Source organism: Grampus griseus (assembly GCF_964374135.1).
Source record: "Grampus griseus genome assembly, chromosome: 3".
NCBI lineage: Eukaryota > Metazoa > Chordata > Mammalia > Artiodactyla > Delphinidae > Grampus > Grampus griseus.
Window position 1 is genome coordinate 126,899,518 of NC_139019.1, and position 20,398 is coordinate 126,919,915.

The window sequence follows — 20,398 nt, forward strand, 5'->3', positions numbered from 1 at the left end:
GGATTTGCTATTCTGGATATATCATATAAATGGAACCATGCAATATGTGACCTTCTTCTCTGGTTTCTTTCACGTTGCATAATGTTGTCAAGGTCCATGTTGTAGTATACATCAGTATTTCATTCCCAGGCAGCAAGCATGAGGCTGTTTTCTGTTTCTTGGTTTTGTTACTTGATGTAACCAGCATCTTGATCACCTTGTCTCCTCCTCCTTCACCTTCCTCTTCATCAAGTTGACCATTTTCCTTCTTTTCTTGGTTCCCAAGTTCCCTGATTCCTTGGTTCTCTGGCCCCCTGGTCTATCTTCTTTAGCAAGGTATTCATTCAAATAATTTTCCTCCTTTAAAATTTGGTTTTTAAAAACATTAAGCTTTTTATTTTGAAGTAATTATAGATTCACAGGAAGGTGCAGGCAAATAGGGAGATCCAGTGCACTTTTCACCCAGTCTCTTCCAGTGTTGACAGCTCGCATAACCACAGCACATTATCAAAACCAGGAAATTGACATTGGCACAATCCTTAGCACTCATTCTTGTTTCTCCAGTTATATATGCACTCGTTGGAGTGTGTGCATGTTCGTGTATGTGTGTTTGTGTGTGTAGCTCAGCAGTTTTATCATGTGTGGCTTCTTCTACCGCAATCAAGATGCTTAACTGTACCATCACCGCAAGACTCCTTCATGCTACCCCATTACAGACACATCCATGCCCTGCACCTTCCCAACATCCCCTAACCCCTGGCAACCACTAATCTGTTTGTTCTTCATCTCTGTCATTGTTACTTCATGAATGTTCTATAAATGTAATTATACTCTGTGTCCTTTTGAGTTTGGCTTCTTTCACTCAGTGTAATTTCCTTGAGGATCATTCATGTTGGTGCATGTATGAAGCGTTCATTCCTTTTCATTGCTGAGTAGTATTCCATGGTATGGATCTACCACAGTTTGTTTATTCATTCACCCATTGAAGGAAATTTGCATAGCTTCCAGGTCTGGCTATTACAAATAAAGCTGCTGTGAATACTCATGTACAAGTTTCTTTATGAAGATAAGTTTTTATTTCTCTGGGATGTTATGTCAGTACAATTGCTGGGTTGTATGGCAAGCCCGTTTTTAGTTTTAAAAGTATTTTGCAAACCATTTTCCAGAGTGGCTGTACCATTTTACGTTTCTGTCAGCAATGTGTGAATGATCCAGTTTCTTTGCATTCTTGCCAGCATTCGGTGATGTTATTTTTTATTTTGGCCATTTATCAGACCTTGTAAATGTTTTGTTAGATTTATACCTAAGTATTTAATTTTCTTTGGAGCAATTGTAAATGGTAATGTGTTTTTTATTTCAGTTTCCACATGTTCATTGGTAGTATATAGAAATGAAATTTATTTTTGAGTGTTAAACCTGTCTTATGACCTTTCTGCACTCACTTTGTAGTTCTGTGAGTGTTTGGTTAAAATTCTGGGGATTTTCTGTGTAGATAGCACATGTTGTCTACAAATAGAAGTAGTTGTACTTCTTTTATGATCTGTATACCTTTTTTTTTTTTTTTTTGGTCTTATTGCACTGGCTAGAACTTTCAGTACTGTGTTAAAAAAGAGTGGTTCCAGTAACATCCTAGCCTTGTGCCTGATCTTACAGGGAAAGCCTTCAGTCTTTCACCTTTCAATATGATGCCAACTGTAAGATTTTTATAGAAGTTCCCCCTCTCTTCCTGTACTGAGAGATTTTTCTTAAAAGAATGGCTTAATTTTGTTGAATGCTTTTTCTGCATCAATTGCTATAATCTTAAATTTTTTCTGTTTTCACTGGTCAATATGGTAGATTAAATGGATTCATCTTTGAATATTGAACCAGCCTAGCTTACCTAGAATAAATCCCACTTGGTCATGGAATATTTATATTATATATATATTATATATAATATATACATGGATTGTTTTTTGTTTTTTACTCACCCTGACATTTACTCTGACAAATGGAGGATCCAGACTGGTGCCTTTTTATAAATGAGCAAACCATATGCCGTAACTGCAATTCTTGGCCTACGTGTACTTTTGCCTCAGGCCAGGTTCCCAGCTGCTACCGTGTTACCTAAAGGCCACATATGTTTCCTTAGGACAGAGTTCCTCAGCCTTGATATTGTGTTCATTTTGGGCTGGATCGTTCTTTGCTGTGGGGACTGTCTTGTGCACTGTAGTGTGATTAGCAACATCCCTGGTCTACCCACTAGATGCCACTTGCACCCTGCCAGTTATGACAACCCAAAGTGTCTCCAGACATTGTCAAAGGTCCGTGTGTGTGTGTGTGTGTGTGTGTGTGTGTTGGGGCAGGGGTATGTTTGGAAATCACCACCCTCTCCATCAAGAACCACTGCCTTAATACACTTAGCCCCTAACTACCCCAAGCTGGGGGGATGTCTTTTTGTCTTGGCTGGGGAACAAAGGTGTGTGGTCATGGATACTCTGAAAAGATCTGCCTCTTTTTTTTTTTTTTTTTTTAAGATCTGCCTCTTTAATAGCAGTGATAAAATATCTAACATCTCCTAAACATTTACTATGCCAACCGTGCCAAGCACTTTACCTATATTATTTTCTTGGGTGCTCAGATCCAGTGAGGGAAGGTGCTGGTAATAATCCCCACTTTTCAGACTGAGGCATAAAAGGTTAAATGACTTGCCCAAGATAACACATTTTCTATTATTATTATTATTATTATTATTATTTTTGGCCACACCACACGGCATGCGGGATCTCAGTTCCCTGTCCAGGGATTGAACCCACGCTCCCTGCAGCGGAAGCGCGGCGTCCTAACCACTGAACCTCCAGGGAAGTCCCCAAGATCACACATTTTCTAAATGGTGGACTCAGGTCTGTCTGACTCCAGACCTCATGTTTTTGCTCGAAGGATTCACTTCCCTGCTACCTGATTCTGTCACTCCTCCCCTCACATCCCTGGGTGGACACAGTGTATCTCCAGGCCCTGCTCTGGGTACCTAGCTCCTCCCACATTCCGACCCCAGGATGCTTTCCCCGCCCTGTGCTCCACAGTCCCTCCACTCCCACCCATCAGAACCACCCAGCACTGCGGAAATACTGAAAACCTTCAGGCCTTCCTTTTGGGCTGTTTTCTTAGCCCAGCTGGCCCTTCTCCCTGTGCTCCATCTGAAGCTCAACTTTAAGACCCCGCTCCAGTGGCTGCTGCTCTCTAGAACCTTCCCTGGCCGCTTCTGTCAGAATTTATGGCTTCCTTCTTGGTGATGCTGTAACACTGCTTCTCTGGTTAACCTCCTCGCTACTGATGCTAGAGAGATGTGACGACTTGGCCACTTCCCCAGATCACGAGTTGATTGCGGTGTTGATGGGATCAGGATGAGTGCCAGTCTGTGGGGCTGATCGTGTATCTGGAATTGGCTGGTTACTAAATTCAGTGTCGTCTCCTTCAGGAGAGAATGGTGTCCCGGCCTGTGAGGAGTTGACATCACTCTATTAATTTTGAGTTTCCTATTGATCTAACCAAGCACTTTCCTTGGTTGGACCTTGTAGGTCTGTTGAGGAATCATGAGAAAATTCAGAAGGCTTGTCGTTCCCCAGCCCTGTCCTTGAGAATGATGCTGCTCTTCTTTCGGTGCCACAGCCTGTGCCTCTCCTCAAGGTGGAGCTGGCAAAGTCACCGAGAACTCCCAAAGCCTGTCCTCAGATGCTGCAGCGTGGGCTGTTGTTCTGCACCTGGGCCCGGTGTCTTCACAGGCAGGCGTTTCACCCATTCATGGTGTGGCACCAGGAGGATGGGGCAGCTGTTCTCTATGGGACCAGCATGGGCCCTGGGCAAGTCACTCCATATCTCAAAACTTTACATACTGTATCTTTTTCCCCCTCTATCTTATAGAATCTCTATAATCTTCAGTCCACATGAGAGTGGTTTGGCTCTGTCTGCCCTTCTTCTACCCCCAGATATTCACTTTTTGCGGCTGTCCCCACAAGACCTGATGTGTGTCCCTCCAGAGCACGGCTCTGATTCCTGGAAGATGTATCTACCTTCTCCATAAGGCCTTGAGAAACTCCGTGTGATGGTGCGGCAGTGCAGGCTGTCCATCCGAAGAGCTGTCTCACAATTCCCTTGCCATTGGTCCTGGTGGATTACAGGTGCCCCTGGTGGATTACGGCTGCCCTTCCTCGTGCGACGTGGTTGTGAGTCCTCGCCGCCCCCCCAGCCCCGCCCCCTTCCTAGCTGCCCTCCTCTAGCAATGCCCAAGGTTACCGTGTCGCTCTTAAGGCCCAGCCTCAGAACTGGATGCAGGATTACAAGGGTGGTCTGGAGTTGAGCCCTGGGGTTGAGCAGACATTCCAGCTGTTAACACCACTTAGAATTATAGTGACGTTCTTGACCTCTGAACTCAGTTGGATCCTTGGACTAGTTTCTGCTATTCTTCAGTCTTCTGATATCCTGTATTTATAATTGGTTTCACGAACCCAAATGTAAGGCATAGTTCTGGAGTCCGGCAGCCCTGGATTGAATCCTGACCCTGTCACTGATGAACTGGGTGACTTCACTTTGAGTCACTACTGTAAGTTACAAGCCACTTAATTTCTGGATGCCTCCTGTTCCTTCATCTGTAAAACAGAGATGACGGTACTTACGTTATGCGTTTTTGGTGAGGATTAAGTGAGATAAGACATGCCAAGTGCTTGCACAGCTCCTGTCATACAGCAAGTGCCAGTAGTGGTGGTGAGGATGATTATGGTGAGCTGTGTTTTCACCTGGGTCAGGTCAGGAGGCCTAGTTCTGGGTCTCTGCCTTTCTCTGACACTGTCACGCTGTGTCAGACTCAGGACGTTTGGAATCAGAACCCCAGTGCCTTGAGATGCGAGGATTTCCCTGAAAACCTTCTCTTCTGCGGCTCTGCTTCTTGGTCCCAGAGAGCCCTCTAGTGGCTGATCCGTGAAGGTGCAGGCTCAGGAGGACAAAGGGAAGGAGGGGACAGGTGGGGACAGAGGTGGGCTGGGTGGAGAGAGGCTCCCCATCCAGGAAAAGAGCATGTGGTATTTTAGGGAGATGCCAAGGCTGGTGTCAGACCTGAATGTGGTGTCACTGCTGTGAAGTTCTACCTGTGGAACTTCACACAAACCCCTTCTCCTCTGCAGGCCTCAGGGTGAGGAACATTGAGAACAAAGATGGACTAGATCCGTGTTTCCCAGAGATGATCTAGAGGGCCTTAGAGAGTCATTGTGAAAACCAGAATGTTTATGTATCTTCATGTGCGCTACAAAAAATAGGAATTTTCAGATCTTTTCTTTTATGGATGTTATCCTTTTAAGGTGAATAAAAACATTTTTTAAAATCTAAGTGCAGTAAAAACAATTTAGTAAATAATAGTACAGGTGTTATTCTATCAGGAAAAAAATCATAAAAGTGTTAGGCAAAGCAACAGAAGTTTGGGCGACACTGGACTAGGTTATTTGTGATTTCCCGCACAGTTCGGATAAGTTAATCCTATTTGTATACTACCCAGTATTGTTCCCTAGCATGATGGTCACCAGTTATTGTTTATGCTGCTATAAGCTCTTTGAACTTATCCCTGAGAATAGGGATGTTATTTACTCTTCATTTTACTGAACAGTGAGAGGCCCGGTCATACCTGCCTGAGGCCACGTTAGTGTATGGCACAGCAGTTTGGAACCGAGCCCATCGGACCCCAGAGCCACGGTCTGCTGTGGTGCCTCCCATGGACGTGCCTTCTCTGCCCACCTGCACTGGGAGCCTGTCGGCAGGGACTGGACTGTCCAGTCTTGGTGTTGTACCCTCAAGGCCCGCACGGACCAGGTTGCCTGGTGACATTCACGTCCAGCTGGGCTTCGGGGCGAGCTGTGGAGCAGCGCCAAAGGCTAACTCTGGGCATCAGGAGGCTGGCCTTCCAAACCTGCGATATTGTCCCCTCTCCCTGACCAGTGTGATGTGTGGCCAAGGGTGCTGGCCGGGGTGAGGGGCGGTCAGCAGTCCTGAAGTCTTGTCCAGGGCCTTTCATTCACCTCTGCTTAGCAGACTTGTCCACTAACTATGCACAGTTGTATCAGAACTAGAGGACTTTTTTCCAAATAGTGTCCTGGGCCCTTCTCCCAGAGGTTCCGATTTTATATGTGTGGGCCTCAGAGATATGTATTTTAGCCATTTTGCAAGGTTTGAGAATCATGATGCTTAATGACCTCTGGGGCCCCTTCCAGCCCCCAAATTCCACGAACCTCAGCTTGGAAGGGCCTGTAGACCCTTGTGACCTTCCCCTGACCAAACAGCCTAAGTGACACGGAAAATAACAGTAAAAAAGATATTTTATTGTTAAAAAAAAAAACAACAACCACAAATGTCCAGTAAAACCAGGCATCCCGTCACTCACGCTCACAGTCGCCCGCACAGCCATGAACCATGCACACAAACACCCTGTCACCCACACAGCTCCCTCGTGCTGGAGGCAGCAGCCCTATGGGTAAGAGTGGCTATTGCTCTTCCTTTAGACTTTTGTCTCCAGAAGCAAGACACATGAAAAGGCAGTGGACCAGAGACAGGGGTTGGCAGGTGAGGGAGTGGCAAGGCCACCAGAAGTCTCTGGTCCCTACCACTCCGGGCTACATATGTTCTGCACATGTGTACATACGTACTGTACATAAGCACCCACATGTGCAGACACATGCCCACAATGACCCTCCATGCATAGGGTTGAGTCGCTGCAGGTAACACTTGGATTGGCAGGCCTCTGAAACAGAGGGGCAGGAAAGGATACTCCTGATGTCCGGCTCCCTGCTTCCACCCTTCCCTGCATAGGAGTTCCGACTTCCTTGTGTCTATGGAAGAAAAATCCCTTTGGGGCAACTCATCCAGACAGCAAGGTTGAAAAGTGCCTAAGAATTTTTTTAAAAATGAAGAATGATGTCCTTCTTGCCTTTGGCCCAAAGTGCTTGCGAAACTTGGGCTGACGAACCCAGAGTTCCATGAGGTCTGAATTCTTTAACAAAGACGGTTCAGGGGCTGCACAGATCCTGGCAGGCCCTGGCTAGTAGAAAGTCAGGCTTTAAGTCAGACTTAAAGAGGAGGCTCAAGGTGCTTGGAATTAGATTAGAGGAGTGGGACCTCCAGGAACCTGAGGCCAAGTGATGCTCCTTGGGAACCCTTGTTGCCATAGTTCACTGTCTTATGCCTGATGCCTGGCTCGGTGCCTGACATGGAGCAGACTCTGCAGCGAGGCAGGCAGGGCGTACAAGTGACATGTGGTAGCTGCTCCCCTGCTGCTCACCTCTCAGCCCCTAGGAGGACACCCTGTTGCCCTGCAGGGTCGGTGACCTTGGACCTTGTCTCTCAGCAGCTGTGGTGCTTGCCTGTGAGGCATGATCCCACCTCGGCCTGCAGAGTGTGCAGCAACGGGCAGGTCTAAGAATGTGCCCGACAGGCCCGTTCAGGCCCTGACTCCCTAGGAATTGTCAGGGAGACGCACACTGCCTTTTACCCATCCCAGGAGTCAGATTTTCCTGGGTGTCCAGGGTAACGGCTCTGTGCACACCCTTTCTGCCGGGGGCCCTAGTGCTGTTTCTGGAGCTCTACCCTCAGCTTCCCTCCATCCTCAGGGACTAGCTGGGGGTCTGGAAGAGCACATTTCAAGATGTGGCAACCCGGACTGGGTATGGGGGCTTCCCTCCCAGTTTCCCAGCCATGCTCAACTCGCTCCCCGCCAGACAGGGGAAGGCGCCAAGTCCTCGGCCTCCCCCTTGCCTCCGTCTGAGGGCAGCTAGAACATGACCTCCTCACAGCTCCCATAATCACTCTCCACCATGTCAGAGCCCTCATAGTTGGGGGGGGCCTGGGGCTGGCCCCGGCCCGTGGGACGACCGCCCCCTACCTCGCAGTCGGCGTAAGAGGGCCCGGCCCGGCTGAGGCGCATGCTCACCCCCTTGTAGCCCCCTTCTGCCAGGCAGGGCCCTGGCCCTCCCCCTCCCTGCTGGAACTGCGAGTGGTAGTAGCTGATAGCTGTGTACTCGTTGAGACAGGGGGCCAGCAGGTGCTCCCGGGGACTGGGGGGCCGTCGGGGGATCAGATCTTCCAGGTTCTGGTTGCTGTAACGGGGTGGAAGGGGTGCTCGCTTGTTTTCCATCTCCAGTGGGAAGGGGAAGCCCCCGTAGAGGGCAGTGGGGTCCGGCATCACAGCTGGGTTCCGGTGGCAGCGAGGCGATGGCAGCAGAGGGCCAGGGGTTCCTTCGGAGCGGGGGTATTCCCAGCGTTCCTTCCTGGAGTAAGTTGGGGGCCAGACTGTGGCTCCACCTGGGTACACTGAAAGGGAACAGCAAGACAGGGTGAGCTCTGAGTTTCCCTGGTGAAAGCTCCGACTGGCCTTAGAGCTGCTCTACATGACTTAGCATGTGGTACAGATGGGCCGAGGAGTCGGTGGGTGTGTGGCCCGTCTGTGTGTTGTCTCTGGCGGCTTAGATTAATATCTAGAATCCAATGGGGTCAAGTTCAAAGCCAGAGGTTTAACTCAAAGCCAGCCCATCTTGTAAATTTGTGCCACTGATCCAAGGGTCAGTGGATAAGGGAAGAATCTGAATGGCTCCATGCATCCCACCCCCATTCCTGGAGACAGCAGCTCTATCCCAAGTCCTACTGGTGAGTTTTGTCTCCTTAATTGAAGGAAACAAACACATATTTTGGACTAGGAGGTGTGATGGCATCTGTCACAGAGGGTGATTAAATGAGATGTGACTTCGAAGGTTGGAGACCAGGCCTCCTTGGTCCTACCTCTGTCCCTGCTACTGAATAGTTGGGTAAGTTAGAATAAGTCACTGTGGCTTTATGGGTCCCAGTTATGGGACCCAATTTGCAGAAAGAGCAAATACTTGTTTTAACTATTACTGAATAAGCCAGAAAATATAAAGTGCTTTACAAATTCACCTCCTTTTGAGCCAAAGATGAGAGGGGGTGAAGGTCCCTCCTCTGGGTCAGCTAGGTCTGGCCCAAGGCTACTGTACCTCTAGACTGGGCAGCCAGAAGCTTGGACAACTGCCTCTCTTTCCCTTTCCAGAAAAGCATAAATATACAGAAGCCCCCTTTTCACTTCAGGGATCCTACCCACCCCATCCAGGGTCTACAGGTTTCTGCCATGGACATCAATCCTGTGGAATGTCTTGGAATTTAGAGGAGTAGATCATGGTACCGCGGAATGAGGCACAGACTCTTGAGTCCAGAGACCCGGGACCTGGTGCAGCCCACTAGTGCACCGTGACCTTGACCACGTCCCTTCATGGACTGGATGGTGGCTCAGATAATGGAGTGTTTCAGTCTATTACCCTGTTCCATCAATCCCAGAAGCTAAGGGCCTGTGGGCTGTACTGACCCATCTCCTCGCCTGACCAGGTCCTCTTAATGATGGCCTCATTTTCAGAGTGGGAAGAGACCACCACCGGCGGGAGTCTGGGAGGCACGCTGCAGACCACTGGCCGTTGCTTAGAGCTGGGTCCAAAAGTGACGAGTTCATTTGGACCTGAGGTCTTGTTGGGCTCCACTTGGTTCAGGTTGTTGCAGGCGCTTGTGCTCAGGGGGTTGAGCTCAATGGCAGGTGTGGCTTGGGTGTCAACACCAACACTCCTGGCCAGGAGGTCTGGGTCCTCCATGGCCACGGGCTTGTGGGACTTGCAACGGCGGCAGTAGAAGAGAAGCCCAGTAGAGATTATGACAATGACCAGTAGGACCACTATGATGATCAGAATCTCCTGCTGTCCCCAGTCCCCCCTTTTGATCTCAGGGGTGACAAGACAGTGTCCTTCTGAGCAGCCCCTTGATTCCATTTCACACCTGCGGACACAGAGAAGTAGTCAGGGGACTGAGTCACTATACTGCCCTTGCCACGTCCCCTCTTAAAAGATGTATGGGATCAAAACCCCTGCACTCAAGCCTGCCTCTCCAATTTCCCACCAAAAAAAAAAAAAAAGTAATTTACCCCCAGGCCGCTTTCTGGAAAGTCACGGTCCAGAGCAAGAGAATAAGAACTTTTGCTACTTTCAGACTTCAGCAAAGATCAGAACTGCCTGAAAATCTGGTAGAAAGTGCAGATTCCTTGGTCCCAGCTTAGTGAGTCCAATTCAGTAGGTTCAGAATAGGGCTTGGGAAATCTGTCTTTTTAACGAGCACCACCCCTCCCAGAGTGTTCTGATGCAGGTGGTGGGAGAGAGAAGCCTTGACACGTGGAAAAGGCCAAGAAGCCAGGTAACCAGAGCACTCAGCCCCTGGCTGCCCATTGGCCTCTCTAGGGGTCAGAGTGCAGAGGTCATCCCCCAGTGGTGCCACACTCAGGGAGAGGAACCAGTGGCAGGGGACCTCTCCTGTGCTTACCTGTCTCCCATGTAGGGGTGAGGGCAGATACAGGGGGCTCCTTTGGGGGAAGAGATGCAAGTTCCACCTTCCAGGCAGGGCATCGAAGTGCAGTTCTCCTTCCTTTGTTCACAGTGCCTCCCGGAGAACTGTGAGGGGCACGTGCAGACGTAGCCTGGGGAGAAGGGCAGGGCCATGAGAGAGCACTCTGGTCCAGTGGCCCCAGGGGACAGGTTCTCGTGTGTTCGCAGATCCCAGTGTTCACACTTAGTTATTGAGTGCCTCTCTCTGCCACATGCACCGTGGTAGGCACTGGTGCCCTGCTGGACAAGATGGTTGGATCCCTGCCCTCAAACAACTTACAGACTACAGAGAATAGGCATCTAAAGGATAATAATGAGTATCGTCATCCTAGACAACACTATTTATTGTAATCGTTGTTCTAAGAATCTTCATGTATTAGCTCGTTTGATCCTCCCGACAGCCCTGAGATTGGTTACTGTTATTGTCCTCATCAGGGACAGGTACAAGTTGATGGCAGGTCAGGGAATGAGGCTCGGGGAATGCATGCCATTTGCTCAGGGTCACACAGCAAGCAAATGGCAATTTGGGGGTTCAAACTGAGATAGTTATAGATAATATCAGTATATTAGTAATTATCATAAAAATTAGTTTTATTGAAGGGAAGCATTGTGGAAAGGAGTTAGCCTAAACTAGGCACCAGGGGAGGTTTCCTGGAGGAGGTGATATTTTAGTTGAGACCTGAAGGTTGAGTAAAAATTAGCCAGGCAAAAAGATAAGGGGGCAAAGAGGAAGATGTTTCAGGCAGAGGAGAACGTGTGCAAAGGTTTGGAGGAGAGGGTGTGGCATGTCACCAGGGTGGACCAGCAGGTGGGAGGGGCCAGGGCATAGGACCCACAGGCAGGAATTAGGAATTGGGACTCCATCTGAACGGCATCTGAACGGCAAGGGGAAGCCACTGCAAGATTCTAAGCAGGAAAGCGATGTGCTCATATCTACATTGTTTAAAGATCTCTCTGGTGCCCTGCTGGAAGATGCTAGTGGAGGGAGAGAAGCAGGAGAGCAGGGAGGTGGCTGGTGCAGAAGAAAAGAAGAGAGGTGATGGGGACTGGGGTCAGACCAATGGCGGTGGGGATGCAGAAGTGATGGACTCCTTGGGTATCTTAGGTAGAAATGACAGTATTATTTGTCAGGCAAAGATTAGAAAATGGGAGAATGCCAAGTGTTGACAGAGATGTAGGGGCCTAGGAATCTCTCGCACTTGCTGGTGGAAGTACAGACTGCTGCGGCCATGCTGGACAGCAGTCTGACCCGATTTAGTCAAAGTAACTATTTGCATACTCTGAGTATGTGAATTCCGTCTCTGGGTGGTGCGTATGTATGTGTGTATGTGTGAAAAGTTCTCACATAGGTTTGTAACATGATGTGGGAGGATGTTCAGTGCAGCATTGTTGATGGAGGTGGGATGTCCATTGCTGGGAGAGTCCAGAGGGGAAAGGTGAGCGCGTGCACGCCTTGGAGTATTGAGCCTCAATTAAAAGCAATGAATAAGAATTACTCGTGGCAGCGTGGATGGAAAACTGTAAAACATGATATACCAGTTATATAAGTTAGAAATTCAAGCATGTGAAAAACAGTTCTTACATTTTGAAAGAACTCATTTTAAAACTTTAAACGTTTGCCTATGGGTTTGAGGAAGGGAGAAGGCAGTGGAGTATAAAGGGCAATAAGAAAGAGAAACTGGGCTTCCCTGGTGGCGCAGTGGTTAAGAGTCCGCCTGCCAATGCAGAGGACACGGGTTAGAATCCTGGTCCCAGAGGATCCCGCATGCCGCGGAGCAACTAAACCCATTCGCCACAATTACTGGAGCCTGCGTTCTAGAGCCCATGAGCCACAACTACTGAGACCTGCACGCCTAGACCCTCTGCTCCGCAACAGGAGAAGCCACCGCAATGAGAAGCCCGCGCACTGCAACGAGGAGTAGCCCCTGCTTGTCACAACTAGAGAAAGCCCGCACACAGCAACGAAGACCCAACGCAGCCAAAAATAAATTTTAAAAAAAAGAGAGGGAGAGAGAAACTTAGCACGCACCAATGATGACACTGAGATGTGTGATGACTACAGCCTTCTACATCAGAGGTCCCCATTCGTACCCTTCCCCCATCCAAAAAAAAAGGAGAAAGAAAGATAGTTCTTGTTGAGGGTGAAAGAAGACTACTGGCCTCCCCTGGTGTAAACCTAGCAGATCCCTACTCGTTACTCACCAGACAGTAAGGGGAAGAGGCGGCTATTTCCCCTGAGATCTACACCCTGAGCACGCCTCTCGCTTAGCAGCCCTGTGACCTTGGGTGCGTTCCTTTACCTCTCTGGGTATCCCTTACGTAGCCCAGTGGTTTCCTGAGCAGTAAAATGGAGCTTTAATGGCTCTCTTCTCCGCCCCCCACCCCCGCTCCCTCCCACATAGGACTGTGGTGGAGGAATCGGCTTGGTAAACTCTATGGTGATACACGATTGCTAGTTCAACCTGGCAGGGTCCTCTGCAGAGCCTCCTGGGATAAGCCTCAGGGTCAGCCCTAGCCTTACCTGCCCCGCGGGTCTGTGAGCACTTTCCACCGTTGAGACACGGGTTCTGGCTGCACTGGTCACTGTGGAGGCAACACTGGGTGAGGGCCCGCCTCTCCAGCATGCCCGCCACGTTCTTGCCATGGGCCAGCAGCTCCAGCGCCTCTCCGTTGATCATGACAGCATCCAGGCAGCCTTCGAAGCCCTGGGAGACATTTGGGAAAGAATGCAAGAGGACGAGGCCACCCAGAAAGAGGTCCCTTTCAGGCCTCAGACTCCAGCAATTCTCTGGGAGCGCAAGGGAGGCGTTGGCTGCACTGTCAACCGACAGGTGAACGGAAGTATCTGTCTCCTCCACCAGAACAGAGTGCCACTCTTGGTCATTCACACGAGACTGGGAAGAAAGATTTCTGTAGAAGCCACCTGGGCAATGGTATTCCAGCTGGAGCACTCCATCGACCAGCTGTAAAGAAAATCCAAATGGCCATCAGCAAAGCCAAGAAGTACTTAAAAAATCCCTGCTCAGAAGCTGCCAGTGCAAAGAATGTTAGTTTATTTTCACAGATAGGAGGGGTAGTGTTTGGTGATTTTCAAGGCTGTTTTAGACATTGTATTTGTAGAGTATAGAAACCCTCAAAGTGCTCTTCTGTGGTCTCATTTGGCCCTCGCCGCTCTCCGTGGGATGGCCTGGGCGGGGATGATATCTCCATTTCAGAGATGAGGAAACTGAGGCCCAGAGATGCCTTGCTGATCAAGACCCTGTCTTTTGGATTCTTCTTCACAGGCCTCTCCAGTATTCTATACTCCTCAGCCTTCAGGGATACCAAAAACCTCCCTCTCACCCCCACTCCCTTACTCAACAGTTCAGCAGTTCTTGAAGTGGGTCTCTAAGACGATTTCAGAGCATCTACAAGGTGAAACTATTTTCATAGTAATCCAAGACATTATTTGCCTCTTCTACTCTGATTCTGTTACAAATATACAGTGGTGATCTCTAGACATGTGCTATCACAACAGATAAAGGCAGAAGTAGGTATGAGCCAGCTAGCTTCTATTAAGCCAGATGTAAGAGAAATTTGCAAAAATGTAAAACAATACCACTCTTTTTTTAATTATGGAAAATGGAACAATTTTTCTTAAAAATATGGTATTTATGTTAACATGTAATGGGTTTCTTGTTATTTTAAAACTTCTCAGTTTTAATTTCGAATAATGAAAATGCCAATAGCTGTTACCCACATAAACAAAACTTCCCTATGATCCTCGATTATTTTTAAGAGTATAAAAAGTCCCAAAATCAAAAAGTCTGAGAATCACTGGGTTAGAACATTTTAGTTCCCTTCACCCTCGAGAAATGGGACTACTTGTGGCCAAATAGTTTTCCTGTCACTCTGGGTTAGGTAGCGCTTTCTCTGGGTGAAATGTGAAGGTCTAACCCAGTGTTTTCCAGAAGCTGGACATTTGTACACCATCTTCCTGATTTTTGCTCTGGTTGAATTCTACCTATACCTTTATTTCCTTAAAAAGAAAACAGTATTATTACAGTAAATAGAAAACCAATATAACCTGCCATTAAGAAAAGACAATGACAAATATAAGTACAACTTATACAAAACATTGTCATTAAATCACTCCTTTCACTTACCTAGGACCACAGATCTGTTGATCCCTCCATCTTTTCACTGTCTCTCCCCTCTGTAATGTCCTCATTCCTCTCCTTACCAATCTTAAATTCCATAGCCAAACTCCTGTCCCTCCTTTACTTGGTAGAACTCTCTTGGCTAATACACAAATCCGGTGAAATCCAACTCTCCCTCTATATATAAGTATCATGGAGCTGAACATGGCTGGAGAAAAACACACAGCTTTTGCTTATTGGTCTCCCTTTAATTTCATGACCATGAGTCTCAAATGAGCCCTTCATGCTACCCAACAATCGTACTATCTTGCTTAGTTCCCTCACTCTCTCAGATGACTATTTTCACAACTTCTCTCTCCTCAGACCCTTAATGTCTCTCTCCCCATCCTCGCTCTCAGCAATCAGATGGAAACTTCCAGGCACTCTCACCATCGTATCTGTCCACGTTGTCCAAAGCCAATCTCTCCATTCATGCACTAGATCCCACCCCACCCCCCTTACCTTCTGAAGGACAAGATGCCACTGACTTTCCTTTCTCCTTCCTACATCTTTGTTCACTCTCTACTGGATCATCCCAGTCATCATACAAACGTGCTGTTATTGTTCTAATCTTTAAAAAACAAAGTTTTCTTGAATGCACTTTTCCTGCCAGATAGCACTTTCTTTCTTTGCTTTCCCTTTGCAGCAAAATTCTACCCCCACCCACCATGACACTGAAACCACTGGTGTCAGGGCACTCAGCATCCTTTGTGTTGCCAAATTCAATGATTGATATCACTTCCCATCTTACTTGACCTCTCAGCAGCATATTATGCAGCTAATCACTGCTTCCTTCTTGATACACATCCCTCATTTGGCTTCCCAGATACAATACTCTCTTGGTTTTTCTCCAACATCATTGGTTGTATCTTTTCATTCTCCTTTATTGGATCCTCCTCTTCCCCAACCTCTCAGTGTTGGAGTATCTCAGGGATAAATCCTTAGTCTACTCTCTTTTCACTCTACACTCTTTGGTGATCTCCCCAGTCTCATGGCTTTGAATACTATGTATATGTGGAAGAATCCCAGATCTTCATCTCCACCCAGACCTTTCTCACTAGATTTTGTTTGTCCAGCTCCACTAGTAGGTCTAACAGTCATCTCAAGCTCATATGTCCAAAACGGAACTTCTGGTCATCCTCCTTCCCCAACCTACTCCACCTGTATCCTTGCCCGCGTCTGTTGGCAGCAACTCCATTCCTTCAGGTTGCTCAGGTCAACATCTTACTCCTTGCTTTCTCTCGCAGCCCTTATTCAGTTCATCAGGAAGTCCTGTTGACCTTACCTTCAAAATCTCTTCAGAATCTGAACTCTTTTTCCCAGTTCCACTGTCATTCCCCTGATCTAAACTGCCATCAGCTCTCACCAGAATTACTGCCTTTTGGCTGGGTCTTTCCACTTCCATCTTTGTTCCTCTAAAATCTATTCTCAACACAGTAGCCACAAGGACCGTTTTTGCATATGTCACACCATGTTAATTCTCTGCTCAAAACCTTCTAATGCCCCCCACTTTGCTCAGAATAAAACTCAAAGTCCTTAAATAGCCTATGAGACCTTTATAGATATGACCCCATCCTATTACATCTCTGACCTCAACTCCTGCTACTACTGTCCCCTTGCTCACTTCACTCAAGCCATATTGACATCTGAGCTGTTCCTTAAACATGCCAAGCAATCTCCTGCCAATGACTATACCCTCTACCTAGAATGCTGTTCCCCCAGAAGTCTACATGGCTAACTACCTCACCCCCTTCAAATTATTGTTCAATTATCACCTCAATGAAGCCTTCCCTAACCACCTTATTTAAAATTGCTACTTCCCACAAAAGGGCAGAATGCAAGCATCATCTCCTCCACTCTGGCTTGGTAGACAACATAACAGTTAGAGGCTCATCTTCATTGAGGGAGAAAAGCAGAATGTACAGAATGTACCAGGCACCTTCAAGATGGTGGAAGAGTAAGATGTGGAGACCACCTTCCTCCCCACAAATACATTAAAACTACATCTACATATGGAGCAACTCCTACAGAACACCTACTGAACACTGGCCGAAGACCTCAGACTTCCCAAAAGCTTTGCTTTTGCCTTTGTCCTAGGGTTCTGTCTGTCTGGTTTTTTTTGTTTGTTTTGTTTTTTATAGTATAGCTTTTAGGGCTTGTTATCATTGGTGGATTTGTTTTTTGGTTGGTTGCTCTCTTTCTTTCTTTACTTTTAAAGTTTTTTATTTTTAATATTTTTTTTTAATTTTAATAACTTTATTTTATTACTTTTTCTTTCTTTCTTTTGAATATAGAAGCATTTAGGAGAATCCAGCTATATTTTATTAAGCCAGACATGAAAGAGATTTGCAAAGATGTAAAACAATGCCATTATCAGTAATTTTTAAAATACTGCTTTTCAAAAATTATGTTATTTATGTGAACATGAATTGGGCTTATTACTCATTTCTAAATGGATTAATAACAGCTATTTTAAATGTTTCATGGTTTTAATTTCTAACAGGGTAAACATCACTAGATATAACTCACATTAACAAAAGCTCTTTGGGCTTCTTTCTTTTTTTGGATTCTTTCTTTTTCCTCCCTTTTCTTCTGAGCCATATGGCTGACAGAGTCTTGGTGCTCTGGCCGGGTGTCAGGCCTGAGCCTCTGAGATGGGAGAGCTGAGTTCAGGACATTGGTCCACCAGAGACCTCCCAGCCCCACATAATATCAAACGGCAAAAGCTCTCCCATACATCTCCATCTCAACACTAAGACCCAGCTGCACTCAACGACAAGCAATCTACAGTGCTGGACGCCCTATGTCAAACAACTAGCAAGACAGGAACACAACCCCACCCATTAGCAGAGAGGCAGCCTAAAAATCATAATAAGGTCACAAACACCCAAAAAAACACCACTGGACGTGGTCCTACCCACCAGAAGGACAAGATCCAGTCTCATCCACCAGAACACAGGTGCCAGTCCCCTCCACCAGGAAGCCTACACAACCCACTGAACCAACCTTAACCACAGGGAGAAGATACCAAAAACAACGGGAACTATGAACCTGCAGCCTGAGAAAAGGAGACACCAAACACAGTATTTAAGCAAAATGAGAAGACAGAGAAATACACAGCAGATGAAGGAGCAAGGTAAAAACCCACTGGACCAAACAAATGAAGAGGAAATACACAGTCTACCAGAAAAAGAATTTAGAGTAATGATAGTAAAGATGATCCAAAATCTTGAAAATAGAATGGAGAAAATACAAGACACGTTTAACAAGGACCTAGAAGAGCTAAAGAGAAAAAACAATGATGAACAAGACAATACATGAAATTAAAAGTTCTCTAGAAGGAATCAATAGCAGAATAACTGAGGCAGAAGAACGGATAAGTGACCTGGAAGATAAAATAGGGGAAATAACTACCACAGATCAGAATAAAGAAAAAAGAATGAAAAGAATTGAGGACAGTCTCAGAGACCTCTGGGACAACATTAAATGCACCAACATTAGAATTATAGGGGTCCCAGAAGAAGAAGAAAAAAAAAAGGGACTGAGAAAATATTTGAAGAGATTATAGTTGAAAACTTCCCTCATATGGGAAAGGAAATAGTCAATCAAGTCGAGGAAGTGCAGAGAGTCTCATACAGGATGAATCCAAGGAGAAACACACCAAGACACATATTAATCAAACTATCCAAAATTAAATACAAAGAAAAGATATTAAAAGCAGCAAGGGAAAAACAACAAATAACATACAAGGGGATCCCCAGAAGGTTAACAGCTGATCTTTCATCAGAAACTCTGCAAGCCAGAAGGGAGTGGCAGGACATATTTAAAGTGATGAAAGGGAAAACCTACAACCAAGATTACTCTACCCAGCAAGGATCTCATTCAGATTTGAGAAATTAAAACCTTTACAGACAAGCAAAAGTTAAGAGAATTCAGCACCACCAAACCAGCTTTACAACAAATGCTAAAGGAACTTCTTTAGGAAGGAAACCCAAGAGAAGGAAAAGATCTACAATAATAAACCCAAAACAATTAAGAAAATGGGAATAGGAACATACATATCGATAACTACCTTAAATGTGAATGGATTAAATGCTCCAACCAAAAGACATAGACTACCTGAATGCATACAAAACCAAGATCCATATATATGCTGTCTACAAGAGACCCACTTCAGACCTAGGGACACATACAGACTGAAAGTGAGGGGATGGAAAAAGATACACCATGCAAATGGAAATCAAAAGAAAGCTGGAGTAGCAATTCTCATATCAGACAAAATAGGCTTTAAAATAAAGACTATTATAAGAGACAAAGAAGGACACTACATAATGATCAAGGGATCAATCCAAGAAAAATATAACAATTGTAAATATTTATGTACCCAACATAGGAGCACCTCAATACATAAGGCAAATGCTAACAGCCATAAAAGGGGAAATCAACAGTAACACAATCATAGTAGGGGACTTTAACACCCCACTTTCACCAATGGACAGATTATCCAAAATGAAAATAAATAAGGAAATACAAGCTTTAAATGATACATTAAACAAGAAGGACTTAATTGATATTTATAGGACATTCCATCCAAAAACAGCAGAATACACTTTCTTCTCAAGTGCTCATGGAACATTCTCCAGGGTAGATCATATCTTGGGTCACAAATCAAGCCTTGGTAAATTTAAGAAAATTGAAATCGTATCAAGTATTTTTTCTGACCACAACGCTATGAGACTAGATATCAATTACAGGAAAAAATCTGCAAAAAATATAAACACATGGAGGCTAAACAATACACTATTAAATAAGCAAGAGATCACCGATGAAATCAAAGAGGAAATCAAAAAATACCTAGAAACAAATGACAATGAAAACACAGTGACCCAAAACCTGTGCGATGCAGCAAAAGCAGTTCTAAGAGGGAAATATATAGCAATAAAATCCTACCTCAAGAAACAAGAAACATCTCAAATAAACAACCTAACCTTACACCTAAAGAAATTAGAGAAAGAAGAGCAAAAAAACCCCCAAAGTTAGCAGAAGGAAAGAAATCATAAAGATCAGATCAGAAATAAATGAAAAAGAAATGAAGGAAATGATAGCAAAGATCAATAAAACTAAAAGCTGGTTCTTTGAGAAGATAAACAAAATTGATAAACCATTAGCCAGACTCATCAAGAAAAAAAGGGAGAAGACTCAAATCAACAGAATTAGAAGTGAAAAAAGAGAAGTAAAAACTGACACTGCAGAAATACAAAAGATCATGAGAGATTACTACAGGCAACTATATGCCAATAAAATGGACAACCTGGAAGAAATAGACATTCTTAGAAAAGCACAACCTTCCAAGACTGAACCAGGAAGAAATAGAAAATATGAACAGACCAATCACAAGCACTGAAATTGAAACTGTGATTAAAAATCTTCCAGCAAACAAAAGCCCAGGACTAGATGGCTTCACAGGCAAATTCTATCAGACATTTAGAGAAGAGCTAACACCTATCCTTCTCAAATCTTCCAAAATATAGCAGAGGAAGGAACACTTCCAAACTCATTCTATGAGACTACCATCACCCTGATACCAAAACCAGACAAAGACGTCACATAAAAATAAAACTACAGGCCAATATCACTGATGAACATATGCAAAAATCCTCAACAACTAGTAAACAGAATCCAACAGCACATTAAGAGGACCATACACCACGGTTAAGTGGGGTTTATCCCAGGAATGCAAGGATTTTTCAATATACACAAATCAATCAATGTTATAAACCATATTAACAAATTGAAGGA

The 20,398-nt window shown here is 45.6% G+C and overlaps 1 protein-coding gene across 1 annotated transcript in view; it reads right to left on the minus strand.

Moving 5' to 3' along the window:
- Window positions 1-7,765: 7,765 nt before the first annotated feature.
- The window catches only part of FAT2 (FAT atypical cadherin 2), a gene marked incomplete at both ends in the record, with an annotated part of 65,183 nt that continues 52,550 nt past the window's right edge, over window positions 7,766-20,398 (minus strand). Inside the window, 4 exons of the mRNA XM_082651634.1 lie at window positions 7,766-8,304; window positions 9,365-9,822; window positions 10,360-10,513; window positions 12,943-13,384. Of these exons, the coding sequence (XP_082507760.1) occupies window positions 7,766-8,304; window positions 9,365-9,822; window positions 10,360-10,513; window positions 12,943-13,384 (1,593 nt within the window). The remainder of the gene's footprint in view (window positions 8,305-9,364; window positions 9,823-10,359; window positions 10,514-12,942; window positions 13,385-20,398) is intronic.